At 35.6% G+C, this 20,750-nt stretch overlaps 1 protein-coding gene across 4 annotated transcripts; it reads left to right on the top strand.

The window, feature by feature from the left end:
- The first annotated feature begins 16,608 nt into the window (after nucleotides 1–16,608).
- On the top strand, nucleotides 16,609–20,092 carry LOC140534280 (E3 ubiquitin-protein ligase Topors-like). 4 transcript variants are annotated; one of them, XM_072655131.1, is made up of 2 exons: nucleotides 16,609–16,677; nucleotides 17,579–20,092. In XM_072655131.1, exon 2 carries the CDS (start codon nucleotides 17,659–17,661, stop codon nucleotides 19,999–20,001), a length of 2,343 nt encoding a protein of 780 aa, XP_072511232.1. In that variant the 5' UTR covers nucleotides 16,609–16,677; nucleotides 17,579–17,658; the 3' UTR covers nucleotides 20,002–20,092. The 4 variants fall into 4 exon arrangements, with proteins under 4 accessions (XP_072511232.1, XP_072511222.1, XP_072511243.1 ...); XM_072655121.1 differs by having other exon boundaries at nucleotides 16,618–16,715; XM_072655142.1 differs by having other exon boundaries at nucleotides 16,624–16,715; nucleotides 17,576–20,092.
- The last annotated feature ends 658 nt before the right edge of the window (nucleotides 20,093–20,750 follow it).

Genomic DNA, 20,750 nt, shown 5'->3' with positions numbered 1-20,750 from the left:
GCTTAGGAAAGTTTTCAAGTAAATTAAACATGATTGGCAAGAGCAAAGAATGCCTTTTACTTTCAGACACATAATTTCAATAGTGTAACACCAAGTGGGAGTTCCTGCTGTCAGAAAGAGTTTCAGATCAGGATTAGTATTTTGGAATTTGATAGCCTTCCGATTAAAGAAGTGATAGGCCTCAGGAATCATTCTAGAGAAAGCATAAAGTTACTTTTTAATCAACTGGTTGCTTTCCCTGATTTTTTAAAAAATATAATTACTCTTTTACCTTGTTCTTTTTAAAACAGAGGATTTTTCTGTGGAAGTGACAGTGGGGACAACAGAGGTTGAGAAGAAGGGTCTTCAGGAAAATAAACATGTCAGTCACACAAAAAAAATTCAAAGCAAAAATGTGACAGTCATGTACTGCATTTTGAGGAAGCTCCTTAAAAAAATATTAGAGACCATCTAATCTATGATAAGGTTAAATTTAACCCTCTCTGACAGTTTGCTTTCTTTAGGAAACTTACAATGGTGATGATAATTCATACTTTAAAGTTTACAGAATTCTTTCCTCAAAATAGCTCTGTGGGTAAAGCAAGAAAACATTCCCTCATTTTATAGATTCAATCCAAGATATGAAACAACACTGTCCAGTGTCATATAGCTGGACAGTGGCAGGACTAGCATCCGATATGAGGTTCTCCAAATATATCAATCAAAAAGATTGCTGTTACTTTGTGCAGGGCATATTTCACTTTGCATCAGCTTATGGAAGTCCAGATTTTTCTGAGATCATCCTTTTCAGCATGTTTTGTACATGCAGGTCCTTTTTCTATCTCTTTTGTGATACAGACCTAGTAATTGTATGGCTAGGTCAAAGGGTGTTATGGTTTTATAGCCCTTTGGGCATAGTTCAAAATTGCTCTACAGAATGGTTGAATCAGTTCATAATTTCACTAACAGTGTATTAATTTCTCATTTTCCCTACATTCCCTCCACCATTTACCATTTTCCTTTTCTGTCCTATTAGCCAATCTGATATCAGGTAGTACTTTAGAATTCTTTTCATTTGCATTTCTCCAATCAGTAGTGAGTTAGAGCATTTTTTTTTCCAATACGGGTACAGATAACTGGTTACTTCATCTGAAAACTATTCATATCTTTCAATCTTTTATCAATTGGAGAATGCCTCTTGATTTTTTAAATTTGACTCCATACTCTATAAGATTGAGAAATAATTGAGAAAAAAGAAATAAATCAGAGAAAACTTGCTTAAAATTTTTTTTCAGTTACTATAGCTAACTTTATTTCCCTTCATCCTGCTTATTCTGTTTTCTCTTTTCACCCTGTCCTTCTTTAAAAGTGTTTTGCTTCTCACTGTTACCTTTCCCAATGTGACATCCCTTTTATCACCTTCCTTTTTTCTTATTTCCTTCCCCTTCTACTTTCATGTAGGATAAGATAGATTTCTGTACCTAATTGAGTATGTATGTTATTCTCTTTTTCATCCACTTCTGATGAGAGTAAGGTTCACTCACTCTCCCTCACCTCCCCTCTCTCCCATTCCTCTGCAAAAGCTTTTTCTTGCCCCTTTTATGTGAGATAATTTACCCTATTCTGCCTCTCCCCTTCCCTTTCTCCCAGTGCATTCCTCTCTCACCCCTTAATTTTATATTTTTAGATATCATCCCTTCATATTTGACTCATCCCTGTGCAATCTGTCAACATATACTCCTAATTGCCCTGATAATGAAAAAGTTTTTATGAGTTACAAGTATCATCTTCCCATATAGGAAAATAAATAGCTTATCCTTATCAAATCCCGTGTGATTTTATCTTTTTATGCTTCTCTTGAGTCTTGTATTTAAAAGTCAAGTTTTCTTTCTGTTCTGAACTTTTCATCAAGAATTCTCAAAAGTCTTCTATTTCATTAAATATCCATTTTTTCCCTGAAGGCTTATATTCACTTTTCTGTTTATGTGTTTCTTTGTTGTAATACTAGCTCTTTTGCCCTCTGGAGTATCATGTTTCAAGCCCTCTGATTTTTTAAATTAGAAGCTGCTAAATCTTGTGTTATCCTGACTGTGATTCCATGATACTTGAATTGCTTATTTCTGCCTCCTTGCAAAAGTTGACATTGTAATGAAAATCAAAATAGGATCTTTCACTGTTTTTATTTTACTAAAAGTGCTTCTGATTGAATAATGTGATTGGGGAGGATCATTCCAAACCATTGATGGGCCTGCCCATTGTGGGAAGCTTGATTAGGGGAATTGTTTTGTAGGAGAGTCCCAGTTACTTTTCTGCTTTTTTCTATTGAGGCATTGGGTCAGAGAGTTTTGTCCTCTGGCTCTAAAAAGTGTATAAATACTCTGAGGGTAAGGCTTTACTTTGGGGCTTATAAACTGGAAGTGTTTCTTTGGCTAGAGAGACACTGGGAAGCCATTAAGGAGCACCCCCAACCCCTCACCTCCAGCTAAAACCTAGAAGTTTATGCTTCCCTCTCTGGTAACTGTGTATGTATGTAGTGGTCAGACTTGTATCTATGTAATAGTCAGACATTTTGGAAGCATGTTTGTTGACCTTTGATTTTGATTTTCTCTGATGCCTGTGCTTGATTAAAGTTATTGTTAATCCTTTGCTTTCCTTTTGTGAATGCAGATCTAAGAACCTGTGGTAGCAGGTCCCCCTGCGTATGTTGGGATGCTTACTGTTACAGACGTAGAGCTCTGAATTTGGCTATAGTATTCCTGGAAGCTTTCATTTTGGGATCTCTTTAAGGAGGTGATCAGTGGATTCTTCCAATTTTTATTTTACCCTCTGGTTCTAGAATAACAAGACAGTTTTCCTTGACAATTTCTTGAAAGATGATGTCTAGGCTCTTTCTTAAAATTGTGGTTTCAAGTAATCCAATAATTTTTAAATGATCTCTCCTGTATCTATTTTCCAGACCAGTTGTTTTTCCAATGAGCTATTTCACGTTGTTTTCTATTTCTTTACTATTTTGGTTTTGTTGTTTTGTTGTTGTTTCTTGTTTTTTCGTAAAGTCTCAATAATAATTTTTAAGAAATTATTTTCTTCACTGTCCTTTTGTACCTCCTTTTCCATTTGACTAATTCTACTTTTTAAGACATTCTTTTCCTAGTTGGCTTTTTGGACTTCTTTTATCATTTGACCTAGTCTGGTATTGTTTAATTTAGAATTTTTTACTGGTCTCTTCCCCCAAGTTTATTAAATTATTTGTTTTCGGTTTTCAACAATCATTTCCATAATTACAAATTTCCTCCCTCTCCCCCTCTACTTCCTCTCTAAGACAGTGTGCAATCTTATATGGGCTCTACACATACATTCCTATTAACCACATTTTCACATTAGTCATGTTGCATAGCAGAATTAAAATGAATGGAAGAAACCATGAGAATAACAAAAGTTAACAAAGGAGAAAATGTTCTGCTTGATTCTGCATTCTGACTCCATAGTTCTTTCTCTGCATGTGGATGGTATTTTGCATCATGAGTCCTTTGGTAATGTTTTAGGTCCTTACATTGCTGTGAAGGACTAAGTCTATAGTCTGCTTTCTTAAGATATTATTTTCTTTAGTATTCTCTTAGTGGTGGTGGGGGGAACTCTTTTACCAAACTATTGAATCATTTTTCATGATTTTCTTGTATCACTCTCATTTCCCTTCTCATTTTTTCCTCTACTTCAAAATTCTTTTTGAATTTCTGTGGCCTGGGATCAATTCACATTTTTCTTGGAGGCTTTGGATGGAGCAGTTTTGACTTTGTTATCTTCTTCTGTGTGTCTTGATTTTTCTTGTCACTATAGTAAATTTCTATCATCAGAATTTTTTTTTCTGTGGCTTACTCATTTTTCCAGACTATTTCTCTACTTTGAACTTTTTGTTAAAGTAGGGATCCACTTCTGGGGTGGAGGGACCACTGTCCTAATTTTTAGGGATTTTGTGCAGCTATTCTCAGAGATACTTTAAGGGATCTGTAAGTTTTCAGTTTTTCCAAGATATTATGATCTAAGGTAAGGCATGTTTACTGCTCTCCTGGCCTATGCTCAGGTCTGTGAATGACCACAAGTACTGTTTTCCGCTCTGGAAGGGTGATGAGGGTCCCTGCTTCACTGAAGCAGCAAGCTCTGGTGCGCTAGTCTTCCTCACCCTGGGACAGCCACCCATGACTGCCATCCTGAATCCTGTATGGTCAATGCAACAGAGTCCTGCCTCAGTGTTGGAAAGGGACCCTTGTAATCTCCTTCTGAGAATTTGTTCGACCCTTTTGGCATTTGTAGGCTGAGACCTCCAGAAGCATCTTCTGCCCCTGTGATTCATTGGTTCCCAAGATCTGCTCTTGGTTTGCTGGTGCTGGGTCTTTTCTTGTGGGACATGTGCTGGACTGTGTTCTACTTTCACCCAGGTGCAACAGAAATTTCCTGTTGACCTTATAAGTTGTCTTTGGTTAGAAAACTATTTCACCTCATCCCTTTATGGGTTTTGCTGCTCAAAGGATTGTTTTGTGGCATTATTTAAAGGTGTCTAAAGGGGTTTGGGGAGAGCTCAGGCAAGTTGCTGCCTTTTCTCCACCATCTTGTCTCCACCTCTCCTTAATGAGATGTCTTCTGGAGAAAACATACTTTGAAGTCCTTTATTGTTCTGAAGGGTTGAGGGGCAATTGAAATGTGACTTCATACTCAGTTTGACGGAGTTGTTTGTACACTATGAATAAGGTTGATAAATGGGCTGTGCATTTCTCTAGGTGCCCCTTCATGTAAATTGATGACTGCTGCCCCAGGAAATGAAGAGGGCCTGGCAATAGGGAAAGATATTAGTTTAAGTGTGACAAGGCCATAATCTGTAACTAGGACCATCCATCATAGTCAGGCAAGAGATTCCCTTTGCTTAAAGGGCTCCCAGTGCTTGTGAAGGCCCAGATATTTCATGATTTCTAGGGTAGCCCTATTTAGACTGAACTTCATGTGTTCTCAAGAGTAGGAGACTGCCTTATCCAAGTGTGACAACCACTAATTACTGCCACAATTTGGTTCTGAAGGACTTTATTATGGCTATAATCACTTGACTTAGTAATTACAGAAATTATAGTCTAGGCTCTGTGCCAGATCTGTCTCTCCATTTCTACACAGAAGGAACAAGAACATATTTTTCTACACAGAAATAGCTCTTCAAGACTTGAGTTGTTATGAATTTATTTTAAATGACCACAGTCAACATGTAAGCTAGAGTAAGCAGCTTGGCTTGGAATAAAAAGAACTAAAGTTTTCTTTCTACCATTTAGGAAATTTAAGCCCTCCATACCCACAGAAAAATTTGTAAGGGCCGAATTTTTATCCACAAGAGATTCCAGTAGGAGCAGAGTTAAGGGATATTAGCACTGGAGGGGGGCTTAGAGATCATATTTTCAACTTCTTGATTTTACTAATGAGAAGAATTTTACTGATGAGACTTGCTTCACTCACACAAGCAGTAGAAGCAAAGACAAGACTTTAGAATCAAGGATTTCTTGAACCTAACGCACTTTTTTGTTCATTTGTTTTTGTCTTTTCATCTGTATACTACCTCCCATAACATGGATCTTGCATCCTTAAATTTAGTGGAGACCAAACCAAGGAAAGGGCCATGAAGCATTTTGATACTGATGACTCCTAAAAGAGACAAACAAGAAGAGCTTTTGGTTCATGGAAGGATCAATGAATCTTTGAATCATAGCTTTAGAGCTAAAAACGAGTTCAGAAGTAATATAGTCCAACTCCATTTTAAAAAGGAGGAAACTGATGCTCAAAAGGGCCAAGTGAGTTGTCCAAGGTAGTAAGACATATTTCATAAATGTTTGATGAATGAACTCAACATAGACTGGACCTATACTGGTCCTGGGATATGAACCTATTCCTATTTTATGGATGAGGAAACTCAGTGAGACATAAATTAAATTATTTACTCAGGGTCACACAGCTAAGAAATGTTTGTGGTCAAAATGAATTTAGGACTTCCTCCATGCCCAGCATCCTATGCCCTATCCATTCTAGTACAAAGATGTCTATCTGTCTCTCTCTCCCTCTCTCCTCTCCTTCTCTCTCTCTTCCTTTCTGTTCCTCTCTCTCTCTTTCTGTCTTTTGAAATTTACACACATCATCTCGTACATAAAGACATGCTTGTATATGTATACATACATACCTATACACTTGAAATGTAGATAAGAATTGATGTCACTCAGAATTCCTTTAAATTGTGTTTTTTGTATTTCTGAAGAGATATTTTATTCTAAGTAGTACAGATGTACCAATCCATTACAGGACGAAGTATGCCTCTACATAGGGAGTGGAGAACAGCACTGTCCTGAATTTTCAGTTTAAATAAAATAGATTGACATTTCTCACAAAATGGAACTGGAACACTGGGAAATTGCAGAAAAATTAAAAAATATTGGGATACTTAGCATTAGAAACCATACATAACAATCTTTGTCTCTATCTCTCTATCATTAGTCTATAAGCATTTATCGCTATTTCTACATATTTTCTACTCTTCTCAATGATCTTCCACCTCCATCCCCAATTCTTATTCTTCAGATGACCTCACCCCATACTTCATGGGGAAGGTCAAGGTTGAGTGTGAACTTCCTCAACTTTCCTCCTCTTCATCTCTTTAGTTTATATCTTTTGTCATTCTTTCATCCTTCCCTATTAACTTAGATAAAGAAGGGTCTTTGCTCAGTTCCAAGTTCGTTTTCAGAATATCAACCACTCTCTCCCCCAGATAGTCTCTTTCAGTCACTAGGACACCCTCCATTTTTGTCTTTCATCTTGATCCTCATGCCCCTAATTGCTAACACCTTTTACCTCATATTTATTATGAACATATTTTGTCCTCATCTTGTATTTACCTATATGTATATATGTTGTCTCTCCCTATGGAATCTATTAATAAATAGCAACCTTGGAATCACCTTTGACTGTTCTCTTGACTGCTCCCTCCTCATCATTTTCAATCAATTCATGAAGCCTCCACAACATAGATCATATCTATATCTCCACTCACATGTCAACTTAGTTCAGGCACTCATTACCTCTGACCTGGTATATTATAACATTCCCCTCAATGGTCTCCATGTTTCCACCTTCTTTCCCTTCAAATCTATCATAGATGTCAAATTAATCTTTCTAAAGCACAAGTCTGACCCTGTCACTCACTTGTTCAAAAGTATTCAATGGTTCTACATTGCCTATAAAATAAAATATAATAAAATTTTTCAACTTGGAATTTACAATGTTCCAAAATCTGTCTCTAACCTAATTTCCTACTTTGTGTCACATTACCCCTCTCTTCACACACACCCCATTACAAACTGAACTGACTGTTCACTGAATTCATCATTACATATCCCCTTTTATACTGTATACAAGCTGAGCCCTTAACTAGAAAGCAATTCCTCTTCATCTCTGTCTTCAAAGCTAGCTTATGTGTTGTATTCTCTTTGAAGTCTACCCCTATCCCTTATGTCAGGGGTTATTTTTTAAAATCCTAAGCCAGTAGTCTAGTGCATTGCACACAATATCAATAAATTAATAAACAAATATTTATTAAGCACAAATCTTAATAGAATCTGAATATTGTACTAGGCACAAAGGATACAGATAGCAAGAAAAAGATTCTATTTTCTCAAGAAGGTTACAGTCTTTTGGGAGAGACAACATGTAAATATACAAACATATACTAGAGGTAAATGCAAAATAAAATTCTAAGAGGTAGAGTTAAGAAGAGATTTCACTCCAGCCTTGGGGGACAACCTATGCAAGGCCACAGAGATGAGTCATGAAATCCTGGATCTCCAAAGCAGTTTATAATCTTGTTTGGTATAACAGGGTAAAGCAATGAGAGGGTTACTAAATAAGTCTAAAAGATGAGTGTGAGTCACACTATAGGACTTAAACAGCAGGTTGAAGAATTGCTGTTTTATTAGAGATAATCACGGAATTTTTTGATCAGGGGAATGACATGTTTAGATCAGTGTGTTTTTGAAGATTATTTTGATAGCTTACAACTTTGGAACCGGAAAGGATCTTAGAGGCTCTCTGATGAGAATACCTCATTTTACAGATGAAGAAACCGAGATTCATATAGAATAAATGATCTGTTCAAGGTCATGCAGATGAACAGCTGAGGAAGGAGAGCCTAAGACATTGGTCTCCATATCCGCATCTGTCAGCCATAAAGCGCTAGAGATGATTGAGTTATTTCCATGCTTATTCTTGATTTTTACTTCTATCCCTTCTCTTCCAAGAAAAAAAAAAAGAAGAGAGTAATGATTTTATACTAGTGTTCTTTCCCAAACCTCTAAAATCTGCTCAGTGTTTGTTATCTGGCAAAGGGTTTTGAGACTTAAAAGGAAAAAACAAAGTTGAAAAACAAGTATTAAGCTGCCCATAGATTGGATACTGATTATATGGTGGAAATATTTTGAATAATTTAGATTACCATCTGGATGCCCACATGAATCATAGTAACTTAGTTTCATTCTCTTTCTCAGAAAATAAATTACCATGAGTTATTCAATGGAATTTGACAAACATTTTGGAGATATAGGGAAAAAAAAATTCATTCATGTAGTGCCTACTGCCTAAGTTCAGAACACAATTATTTGAATTCTAGGAGTGGGCTGAAGGTTAATTTATAAGGGGGGTGACATCATTGTCATCACTCATAAATGACTACAAGTCACCTTTTAATTCTAATTAGCCTATAACTATTTTAGCATGTTTTATATTAATTCTTATCTCCTGCCATGGTCAATCAGTGTAATTGAAGTGTTTTATCTTCATATAAGTTTGTTCTCATTAATTGAATTCCCCTCTGTCAATATATTCCTTTGTTCTAACAAGCAGAGAAAGACTAGAACAGATGAAGCAGGGTCAGTTATGTGTTTACAGTACTTTAGAATTTTAAAAGGCTTGTTTATCCAGTACCCCATGACATGGTGGTAACCCTATATTCTCAAAGTCTCTGCTACTGAAAAAAAGCATAGAGGAGTCTTACTGACTTAAAAAGACGTCCATGATGAGTCAGTGACAGATTGTCCCACTCAATTTGGAGAGAATAAACATCAGATTGATTTTAGGGGTAGGAATTTTTTATCAAAACAAATTTACAAAACCTAAGTCAAAAAAAGAGTTGCTATTTGTGTTGGCCAAAGTACTTATGTGGAGGAAATCACAGATCACTGGAGTATATGATATTTACATACATACAAATCTGTGTATGCATGTGTGTGTGTGTGCACACGTGGTGTGTATGTGTAAAATTTAAGAGGTAACATGATATAGTGGATAGAAGTTTGATTTTGTATTCAGGAATATGCAGGGTCCATTCCTGCTTTTGAAGTACACGGGTTGTATGACCCTTGGTAAGACATCTAAACTCTCTGTGCTTTTGCAAAGACCATTCCCATTTGATCTCAAAAGGTGCGTCATTAGCCAAGTGTGGAGTGGGAAGATGCATAATTGTGTGCTGGAACTAACTCTTGAAAGCCATTTGTTAAATGTTCTGAAAATTTGTGAGTCAGTTATTAAACACTGCCAATACACAATTAAATCAACTCCGTCAATAGGTGTTATTGGTCCTTTTAAAAGAACTGATGGTAGCTAACGAAGAATATATTTTCAACCCATTGTCTACTTCAAATGCTTCTGACTTCAATAATGAATATCTGAAACAAACTTAACTGCGTTTTATTCTGATTGGGCTGGGAAAGAATTCCGCAGCAACTACAAAATTGGTAGGAAAACATTCTAAAATTATCATTCAGTACTGAAATAATTGATTGCTATTATCATTTGACAATTACATATCTGAAATAAAACAAGTTAATTATTTAAAATATATCTGGAAAAATGCATTCTTATCACAAATCTAGCAAAAATCAAACTGAGCTACAAACTGTAAAAATCTTGAAACTATAATTATCAAAATTGTTCAGATACTGGGGTTGGGATGGGGTCCATGTAATTTATGAGATTCTATTCTTATATAGGGAGCATATTCTCATCATATATGCATTTTTATGCTTCCTTCCTCGATTTGGAAAATGTATTAGCTAATATTAATTTAAGACCTTGGTTTAAAAATTGACATTCTTGAGGAATTTTCATTATTTTCCACTGTATTGTAGTGAAGATAAATTAGCATTCAGAAAGTATGAAAATTAATGGAATGTACCATCCACGCTTTGGAAAATTGAAATATTGATGCTAGAAAATATCAGTCTCAAGTTGAAGATTTGATTAAGTCTGATAAGTTTAAATATATTACATTTAATAAAAATATTAATATATTATTCTTCCTAGGAATGTTGCTAAAAATAAAATCCAACAAATGAAGTGGTTTTTTTTATCAGACAAATAATAAAAGCATTTAAAATTATTTTAATGTATTAGGACCATCTACTTTGTCTTATGAAGAACTAACTTCAGTATGAATCACGGGCAACAATAAGCAAAAGTGTATCTAATGAAAAGGGATAAACAGGGAAATTATATTTGCTAAAAGTTTTTATAGACAATGAATTAATATCAAAACTAAAGATGTGTGCACCAAGGAGCATAGTATCTAAATTCTTAAGGGAGAATTTAAATGAAAGATATAAGAAATAGTAAAAATATAACAAATTTTGGGACCTCAGTTTAGTCCCTCTCAGATCTAGATGTCAGACCATAAAATGAATAAGAAAGAAATTAAGAAAATGAATAGAATTTTAGAAAAGTTAAATATGCTAGACATCTGGAGAAAACTGAATAAGAATAAAAATTACACTTCTTTATCATCTGTGCATGGCACCTTCACAAAAATTGACCATCTTTTAGGAAAAAATACTCACAAAGATGAAGAAAGGCAGACACATTTCTAAGCCTAATGCAATTAAATTGCATCAATAAAAGACCTTTGAAGAAAATATTACAAATTAATCAGAAATTTACAATACTAAAAAGAGTGAGTAAAAGAATAAACCACAGAAACAATTAATAATTTTATTAAATATGACAACAATGAGACAGCATAGCAGCTATGAACATAATTGATCATGTTAATAACAAAACATCCAAAATAATGTGATTATTTCAATTGGTTAAAAATAACTTTTGACAAAATATAACACTCATTCTTATTAAAAACAGGAATAAATTAAGCTTTCCTTAAAATGATAACTAGTATCTATCTAAAACCAAGAGCCAGTATTATCTATAATGGAGACAAGCTTGAAGTTTTTCCTTTATCTTTTAATTAATTAATTTATTTTTGGTTTTAAACATTCATTTATACAAGATTTTGAGTTCCAAATTTTCTCCCCATCTCTCTCCTCCCTGCACCCTGATACTGCATGTATTTTGATTACCTCTTTCCCCAGTCTTCCCTCCTTTTTATGCCCCCCCATCCCCTTCCTGTTAACTTTCTTGTAGGGCAAGATAGATTACTATACCCCATTGCCAATATATCTTATTTCTCAGTTGCATGTAAAAACAATTTTATCATTTGTTTTTCAAACTTTGAGTTTGAAACTTTCTTCCTTCTTCCCTCCTGAGAAGACAATTAATTCAATATAGATTATACATGCGTAGTTATGTAAAACACTTTCATAATTGTCACTTTGTGAAAGACTAACTATATCCCCTCCATCCTATCCTGTGCCACCTTAATTCTATTTTCAACATTTACCCTTATCAAAAGTGTTTGCATCTGACTACCCCCTTCCCTAATCTGTCCTCCCTTCTATTATCTTTTTCCCACCCTTTTCCCCTTCCTTCTTACTTTCCTGTAGGGTAAGATACCCAACTGAATGTGCATGCTATTAAATTCTTAAGCCAAATCTGATGAGAGTAATATTCACTAGTCCTCTCTCACCTCCCCCCTCTTCTCCTCCATTGTGAAACCTTTTTCTTGTCTCTTTATGTGAGATAATTTATTCCATTCTATTTCTCCCTTTCTCCTGCTCCCAATATATTCCTCTGTCACCCTGAAAATTTTTTTTAGATATCATCCCTTTATACTCAACTTACCTTATGCCTTCCCTCCCTCCCTCCCTCTCTGCCTCTCTCTCTCTCTCTCTCTCTCTCTCTCTCTCTCTCTCTCTCTCTCTCTCTCTCTCTCTCTCTATCTCTCTTTATGTATGCATGTATGTATGTGTGTATATGTATATATATTTCCTCCAACAAACCTAATACTAAGGAAGGTCAAATGCATTGCAGATATCGTCTTTCCATGTAGGAATATAAACAGTTCAGCCGACTTCTCTTTCCTGTTTACTTTTTCATGAATCTCTTGATTTTTGTATCTGAAATCCAAATTTTCTATTCAGATCTGATTTTTTCCTCAAGAATGCTTGAAAGTTCTCTAATTCATTGAAATTCAATTTTTTCCCTGGGGCATGATACTCAGTTTTGCTGAGTAGGTGATTCTTGTTTTTAATCCTAGCTCCTCTGACCTCCTGAATATCATATTACAAGCCCTTTGATGCCTTAATGTAGAAACTGCTAGATCTTGCATTACCCTGATTGCATTTCCACAATACATGAATTGTTTTTTTCTGGATTCCTGCAATATTTTCTCCTTGCTCTGGGAATTCAGGAATTTGGTTACAATATTTCTAGGAGTTTTCCTTCTGGGATCTCTTTCAGGAGGTGATTGGTGAATTCTTTCCATGTCTACTTTATATTTTGATTCTAGAATATCAGGGCAGTTTCTCTCAATAATTTCTTGAAAGATGATGTATTTTTTGATCATAGCTTTCAGGTAGTTCAAAAATTTAAAAATTATCTCTCCTGGATTTATTTCCTAAGTTAGTCATTTTTCCAGTGAGATATTTCACATTGTCTTTTATCTTTTTTTCATTCTTTTGGTTCTGTTTTATAATTTCTTGATTTCTCTTAAAGTCATTTGCTTCCATTTGCTCCATTCTAACTTTCAAGGAATTATTTCCTTCAATGAGCTTTTGGACCTCCTTTTCCATTTGGCCATTCTTGCTTTTTAAGGCATTCTTTCCCTCATTGGCTTTTTCCTCCTCTTTTAACATTTGGTTTAGTCTGTTTTTTGAAGTGTTATTGCCTTCAGTATTTTTTTTGAATCTCCTTTAGCAAGCTGTTGACCCATTTTTCATAATTTTCTTGCATCATTCTCATTTGTCTTCCCAATTTTTCCTCTGCTTCTCTTACTTGATTTTCAAAAGTCTTTTTGAGCTCCTGCTTCACATTTTTCTTAGAGGCTTTGAATATAGGATCTTTGAATTGTTGTCTTCTGGTTGTATGTTTTGATCTTCTTTGTCACCAAAGTAAGATTCTATAGTTTGACTTTTCCTGCCTCTGTTTGCTCATCTTCCTAGTCAAATCCTTAACTTTCTAACTCTTTGTCAAGGTAAGACTCTGCTTCCTGTGGTGGTGGGGGTGGATATACTGCCCCAGGCTTCATTGTTTTTGTATCAGCTACTGGATACCTCACTGTCTCTGGAACCAGAGCTGGAAGCTGCTGCTGATACCACCTCTGCTTGAGTTGCCTCCTCCTCTACCCTAGGACTGGGGCTAGACCTCAGCAGGATCCCACCCCTCCTCCCCTCAGGTCCCACAAAGTTTTCCCATTGGCTTTCTATGCTGTCTTTAGCATTGGTCATTTGAAAGTCTGGACACTGTCACAGCTGCCAACAATTCAGTTCCCTGAGGCTTGCTCCAGCCAATCCATGCTGGTGCAACCGACAATCGTCTGAGCTCTGCTCTACTCCTAGCCCAATGGGAAAGACACTTCCTGTTGACCTTCCAGGTTGTCCTTGGCTAGGGATATACCTCACTCCATTACTTTGTGGATTCTGCACATTTTGTGCAGAATTTGTTTAGAGCCATTTTTTACAAATGTTTGCAGGAGTTTGGGGGAAGAGCTCAAGCAGGTCCCTGCTTTTAGTCTGCCATCTGGGCTCCACCCCCCTAGCCTTTTCAATAAGATTGAGTGAAACGTGAATATGTATTACCATCATTGCTGTTTAGTCTTGTTGTAGATATGCTAACTATGGTCATAATAATAATAATAAAACAAAATTAAAGGAATATGAATAAGAAAACAGAAATTTCATATATATGTATATGCACACACACACACACACACACACACACACACATATATATGTTAGACAATGTGATGGTTTATTTTGAGGTCTCTAGAGAGTGAACTTTAAAAAAATGAAACAATCAATAAACTCAACCCCATCAGATTGGCTAATCTGACAAAAAAAGTACAATGAAAATTCTGGAGGGGTTGTGGAAAAATAGGTATGCTAATGCATTGTACATGGAGCTCTGAAATGGTTCAAGCATTTTGGAAATTAACTTAAACTATATCCATAAAGGTATTAAATGATGCATACTCTTTGACCCAGAAATACCACTACCAGTTCTATACCCTAAGGAAATCAAAGAAAAATGGATAGTGCCTGTATATAATCATGTGGTGCAAATAATTAGAAGCTGAGGAGATACCCATCAATTGGATATTGACTAAATAAGTTACAGTATATGAAAGCAACAGAATACTATTGTGCCATAAGAAATGATGATGGGTATGGTTTCCAAAAATGTTGTGAAGATTTGTATAAATTGGTGCAAAAAAAGTGAAAACAGACAGGACAAAAAATATTCAATAATAGAAATATTGTAAAGATAGTCAACTTTGAAATACTTAGGAATTCTGATCAATACAATGACATCACAATTCCAACATATTTATGAGGAAACACACTATCCATCTGGAGAGAAATGATGAAATCAAAGTATAAATTAAGATTTGTTGTGGTTTTATTTGTTTTCTTATTTTGCAATTTTTTTGGACATGGCTAACATCAGATTCTTTTTTTTGGTATGACTATACATATTTGTAATGGGCTTTACTTTTCTCATATGCTCAATAATTGGGAGGAGAGAGTGGGATGGCATTGAAAATAAAATAAAATAGAATTTTTCTTCAAAAAGCCAAAAAATCCCTAGGAATTCTGAAAGGCAGAGGTGGGGTGGGGTGAGGAATATATTCCAAGAATAGGGAACAACTTATACAAAGCCACAGTGGTGGGAAATGGAGTATCAATAAAAAAAAGAACTTCTATAATGGCCCAATTTGATAGAAAAATTGACTGTGTGAAGTTCAAAAAGAAATAATCCTGGTGAATGTGAGATTAAAGAGTGCTTTAAATACTAGGTTAAGAAGTTTGTATTTTAAAATAGAGATTACAGGGAGCCATTAAAGATTTCTGATCCAGAGTAGGACATGGTGAGACTTGTGCTTTAGAAATATTAATTTGCAGCTTCTTGGAGAAGAACAACAACAAACATTTAGAATGGGAAGAGACTAATTGAGAAGTCAGTGTAGTAATCTAGGCAACAGATGATGGATGGGGACCCTGCACTATCAAACTATCGATAAACAAGCAATTATTAAGCCTCTGCTAGTGCCAGGCATCTTTTTGGATACAAAAAGAAAAAATCTCAGCCCTCAAGGGATTTAATTTCTAGTTGAGGAAGACAACATATGCATATTTAAATATGTACAAAATAAATACAAAAAAATTTCAGGGAGATTATGGCAGAAACTGGAAGGATGAGAAAAGACTACATGGAGAAGATGGTGTCCATAGTAAATTGTGAAGGAAACCAAAGTATTCTAAGGAAGAAAGGTATTCCAGGCAATGCCACAACTATACCCTCTACTCATAGTGAAAAGTTGTGCAACATATTAAATAGGAAAGATGACAAGATGGCAATTGATTGATTATGGGGGGAGGGGAAAGAAGAGTCATCAGCTATCTTGTTAACTCATAAATCAATGACATATAACATCAGAGTTTTACACAAGCTCATTTCAAAATATCAGAAATTTAACTTCCTAGCTGCCATAATTGCTAGTAACCATTTAGTTACTTCATAGGAAAAATAGGCTAGATTTAGAATGTGAAGGATCTTTAATAGCATTTCTGAGATCTTATTGGGAATAATAATTTTACATTTCATTATAGATTTGAAATATGTTTTCATCTAATCTCAATTTGAATTTCTCATTTCCTTTACATTCACTGAAAAGACATATGCTATGACTGCCTTATCTTTCTAGATCTCAAATAATCTTTTATACTTTCTTTAGTGGTAGGCAGCTAGACAGATGCTTAGCAGCTGTGTGACCCTGGGCAAATCACTTAACCTTGTTTACCTCAGTTGCTTATCTATAAAACATGTTAGAGAAGGAAATGGCAAGCCACTCTAGTATCTTTGCCAAGAAAATCCCAAATGGAGTCATGGGCAGTCATACATGACTAAAATGACTCAACAATAATAACAAAAACAACAGCTTTCTATAATATATTCCATTATCCATAACTAAAATGCCATGTAGATCTAGATACATCTGGTAACAGTGACAGATTTTTAAAAATGTAATCAGATGGCATCGGCCATCCAAAAGGATCATTTAATTTTGGACTTTTCCATTTTAAAGCTGAGCACTTTAGTGATGCATGTTAAGATGGAGGGCAATATGTCAAGAATGAAGTTTCTCTTCTTAGAGAGAAAACTCCAGAATATGACATGTTCTAGATTCCATCGCTATGGAAGACACGAATGGCAGAAACTAACACAACCTAACTGCTTCAGCAGGTTAGACTTATATCAGCTTATATGCTTTCAGGATCCTGGTAAATTATAAAATATTTACTTTATCCCTTTGCTCTGTGATAGAAGGCTAAGAAGGAACAAGATTCTAACAAATGATAATAATTAAATATGTCCTAGAAATGGAGGCAGGGAAGGTTGGGAAAAAATTAAAGATTCAGGATCTATTTTACTAATATGTCTTTTAATGGGAATGATTTGCAGATTAAATGTGATTTCAAAAATGTTTTATCCAAACATTCAATATGCTATCAGAATTGGAGACAATGTTATAAGAGGAAATGTTGAAGGAAACAGAGATATTTGGCTTATTGAAGACAGTGCTGAGAAGGGAGATGATAGCTCAGTATCTGAAGGGTTTTTAAATGGAGGAGTAACTATTTATTCTGTGCAGCTCCATAGCAAAAAGGATTAATGGATTGAAGTTATAGGGAGTCAGATTTTGTTTCAGTACAAACCAGGGAAACCTTTCTAACATCTTCTGTGAAATAGTTTTTTGTTTGTTTGTTTGTTTGCTTGCTTGTTTTGGTCATTAGTAGCCATCAAGCAAAAGCAAGCTAACAGTCACAGAATGTTGAAGACAGAATACAGAAGTCAGTTAGGAGTATAGATCTGGATAATCTTTAAAGGTCTATTCCAGTGCTAAGTATGCAAGAATCTATGAAACTAAAGAAATACAACTCAGTCTAGGGATGTGTTTTCATAAAAAGATACTCACCGATGCTTGTTAATTTTAGGATGTAGTAGGCTCAAAGATTCTATAACAAAGTTTTAGAGCTTAGTTGATCGCTTCAAATTTGGTAATTTTTTTTTAATTTCCTTCAAATGTACCCAGGGAACATATACATTAGGTATTACTTAAATTTCTGTTGGTTGTTTTCAGTAGATTCTGGCCTTGACAACTGAGAAGAAGCCTCTGATCAGTCATTCTTACAGAGGACTGGATGCAGGAGTTTTTGAAGGACAATGCCGTTAGAACCTTTACCTATCTGTCAATGTCCCATCTACTTAAATGAAACTCAGAATAGGGCTGATCTGAATCCCTATTCACATAGGTTCATTAGTGACTGTCCTCATGAAAGATTTGCAAGAAAAGCCAGACGTCCTCTCTGTGGACAAAGTTGTCATTCTTTCTTCCAATCTTCTAGATTTGGGAGTGACACCAAAAAGCAAGAACTGTATCTTTCAGGGAATGACATGCCAGTAGTGCCTGAGGAGAATAACAGTTATGTGGATTCTTTTCCAAGCTGTCAGCCTGGCTCTGAGGATAGTGCATTGTCTGATGATGCCTCTAGTCAGGCCAGTCCTCCGAGATATCAAGCTGTCCAAGAACTACTGAAAAAGTTTGCTGGGAACAAGCAAGATCATCCCCATGAAGTATCTTCAGGCTACTTTAAGGAACAGATAGTTATTAAATTCAGAAGAGCTCTTTATTTTTCTGGTCTTCAGGTATTATATGTCCGGGGTGGTGGATTCCATAGGCACATTTCAGCAGATTACTTCCTGAGAAACCCAAACTGTCTACAGCGATTAATCCCATGGCTGAAACGTGAGCTGATAGCTATTTATGGTGACTTTGGATACACAGCAAAAAATATTCTCACTATCATCCTCCAAAATATGACAGAACATGATCTAGACAGCCAGACCTTTTCTGAAATCTTGGAACCTTATCTCTTGCAGTACACTGAACACTTCTTACATGAGCTCATCAGCTTTGCTCAATCACCTTTTAGCATGAAAATGTATGACCAGCGAGCCATTTATGAGTGCCCTTCTCCTTCAAGTGGAAGAGGAAATCTATTCACTATCTCACCTACTAATGACAAATGGGCTTTACCAGCACTGGCAAATTATGCAGAGATGGCCGAAAACATTCATGACTTGTGGAATAAAGAAGTATTGACTCATTCAAGCTCAAAGCATAACATGACATCTGATTCATCTTCTATATCACCTGAAGGAAATTTAGAAGAGCCTAGTAGAACCAGAAATAAACATCATATTAGGACCCAAACTATGTCAGAGTCAGGAGATTGCAAAGGTGTGATTTCATCTCAGAGTTGCACCCACATTGCTTATCTTAAATCAATGCGTGTGGATACTACAGGATTGCTGGAACCATCATCTGACAGTAAGAGATACACTTCTGAAGGAAATACAGAAGGGGAAAAGCAGCAACTTGAACAGGAGAAATGTTTAGGAGACAATAGAACTAATTACTCTTCATCTGATATTTCAACCACCTCAAATTCTAGCCCAAGAGAAAAACAACTGTTGACCCTGTGTCAACCCAAGAAGACCCAGGAGAAAAAACTAGAAAAAAACAAAAATCTAGATTCATTTGATAAGATCATTCGAAGAAGTCCACCCATGATGGAAGAAACACAACAGCCCTTGTTTGGAAACTCATCCACAAAAAAAGACCAGACTTGGAGTGGCTATTCAGAAAATGTCCATTCTCATAGAAGACCTATTCAAGAAGGCCAGAAAGAAGAGGACTTCAAGAAGGAGAAGTTGAAGTGTCAGCCATGCTGCCAAGATGGAGAACTAAGTTCACACCCCTACAGAAGGCTGAAAAGTTCACAGATCAGGGACTACAATAATTGTCTTAAACAAAGGCTACCAAAAAGCACTGAGGACAAACCACGTTTGTCCTATCACCCTAAAAAGAGAAGGCCAAGAAGCAGAGATCACAGCAATAGGGGCTTGAGAGGAACTTTCCCAAGTGAACCTTTATTGACTACATCCTATGAAGCACAGGAAGGCAATAAAGGGGAAAATAATTACCAACCTTTAAGGAGAGTTATTCTAGCTAGTTCAAGACAATTAATTAGTACTAGGGGAAGATCCCAGCATCTTTGCATCAGAGAAAAAGCTTTTAGAGTTAAAAGTCCCAACATCTGTCTCCATCCTGAGCATCACAGACCAAACTGTCAGTGCAGGAGGAGGACAGGGATATTGTGTGTAGAAAGCATATCATCATACCATGAAAAGATGGGTAAGAAAAGAAGATTCAAATGTCAACTCTCAGAGAAAAAAACTAATGAAGCATTGCTTAAGTCATTTCCTCCTCCAGTTAAGATGCATCAAATCCAGCAGTCTATATCCTGCTACAGATTGGGGTTCTCTAAACAACTTGTTAGCCCTATATCCCAAGCTTCCAAAGATAGCATGAGCCATATTATGAAGAGACAGGAAAAGTGTGATCAGAAAGGTGAAGGTAGAGATTATTTTGGTAGCAAAACCTATGAGAACAAACATTCCTTAGAAAGAGAACATATAAACCAACAGAGTAAGAATGACTGAAGGAACTTACTACATCATTTTATCATTGTAATTAAGCTTATGTTATTTAATTAACAATAAAATATGCATAGCGTGTTTTCTTTTAAAATGATCCTTAAAATGTGAGATATATTGAACTCTTTAATCGGTTAAAGTATTCTTAGAGAATTAAACAATATATACTGACTGAGCTTTTTACCTTGATTAATAAGAATATTTACTGGCCAAACAGAAAGCCAGAGGAAATATAACAAGAAGCATTACATATCCTCATTAAAATAAGAACTGTAATTACATGGCCTGATATAATAGGAATCATTGTCATCTATGTCATAAGGTATGAGAAGTGTCTTATTGTGGTAGTGGTAGTGGTGACGATGATGGTGAGGATAATAGCAAGACAGAATTTTGTGCTAGGACTATCTGAACCCCAAGGGAAGGAGGGGGAAATAAAAACCAAAAGGATGGTGATCACGGGAATATTAATTCACATTTATATATTATTTTAAAGTTTATAAAGTGATTTTTCTCAGAAGCTAGTGAGATATATAGATCCTATGAGGGAGGTAGAAGATAAGGCTTACTGTTAAGGGTATATTTAATCCTGAGCATTAATGGTTTTTTTGTTATATTTAGAAGTACTTCTATTTTTTGGGAGGGGTCTCATCATAATCATTATTATTTTGATTGATGAGACATAGAGAACTTTAATTTTTTTAAAAAATGCTTGTATAGGTATATAATTTCATTTTTCACAAATCATCGCATCT

This window comes from Notamacropus eugenii, chromosome 1 (assembly GCF_028372415.1).
Source record: "Notamacropus eugenii isolate mMacEug1 chromosome 1, mMacEug1.pri_v2, whole genome shotgun sequence".
In the NCBI taxonomy this organism is placed as follows: domain Eukaryota; kingdom Metazoa; phylum Chordata; class Mammalia; order Diprotodontia; family Macropodidae; genus Notamacropus; species Notamacropus eugenii.
The sequence above is the reverse complement of the archived record's forward strand: the minus strand, read 5'-3'. Positions and strand labels throughout refer to the sequence as shown.

Excerpts from the sequence above, each read along its gene's own strand:
- LOC140534280 (XM_072655131.1), top strand. The coding sequence starts at position 17,659 with ATGCCGTTAGAACCTTTACCTATCTGTCAATGTCCCATCTACTTAAAT.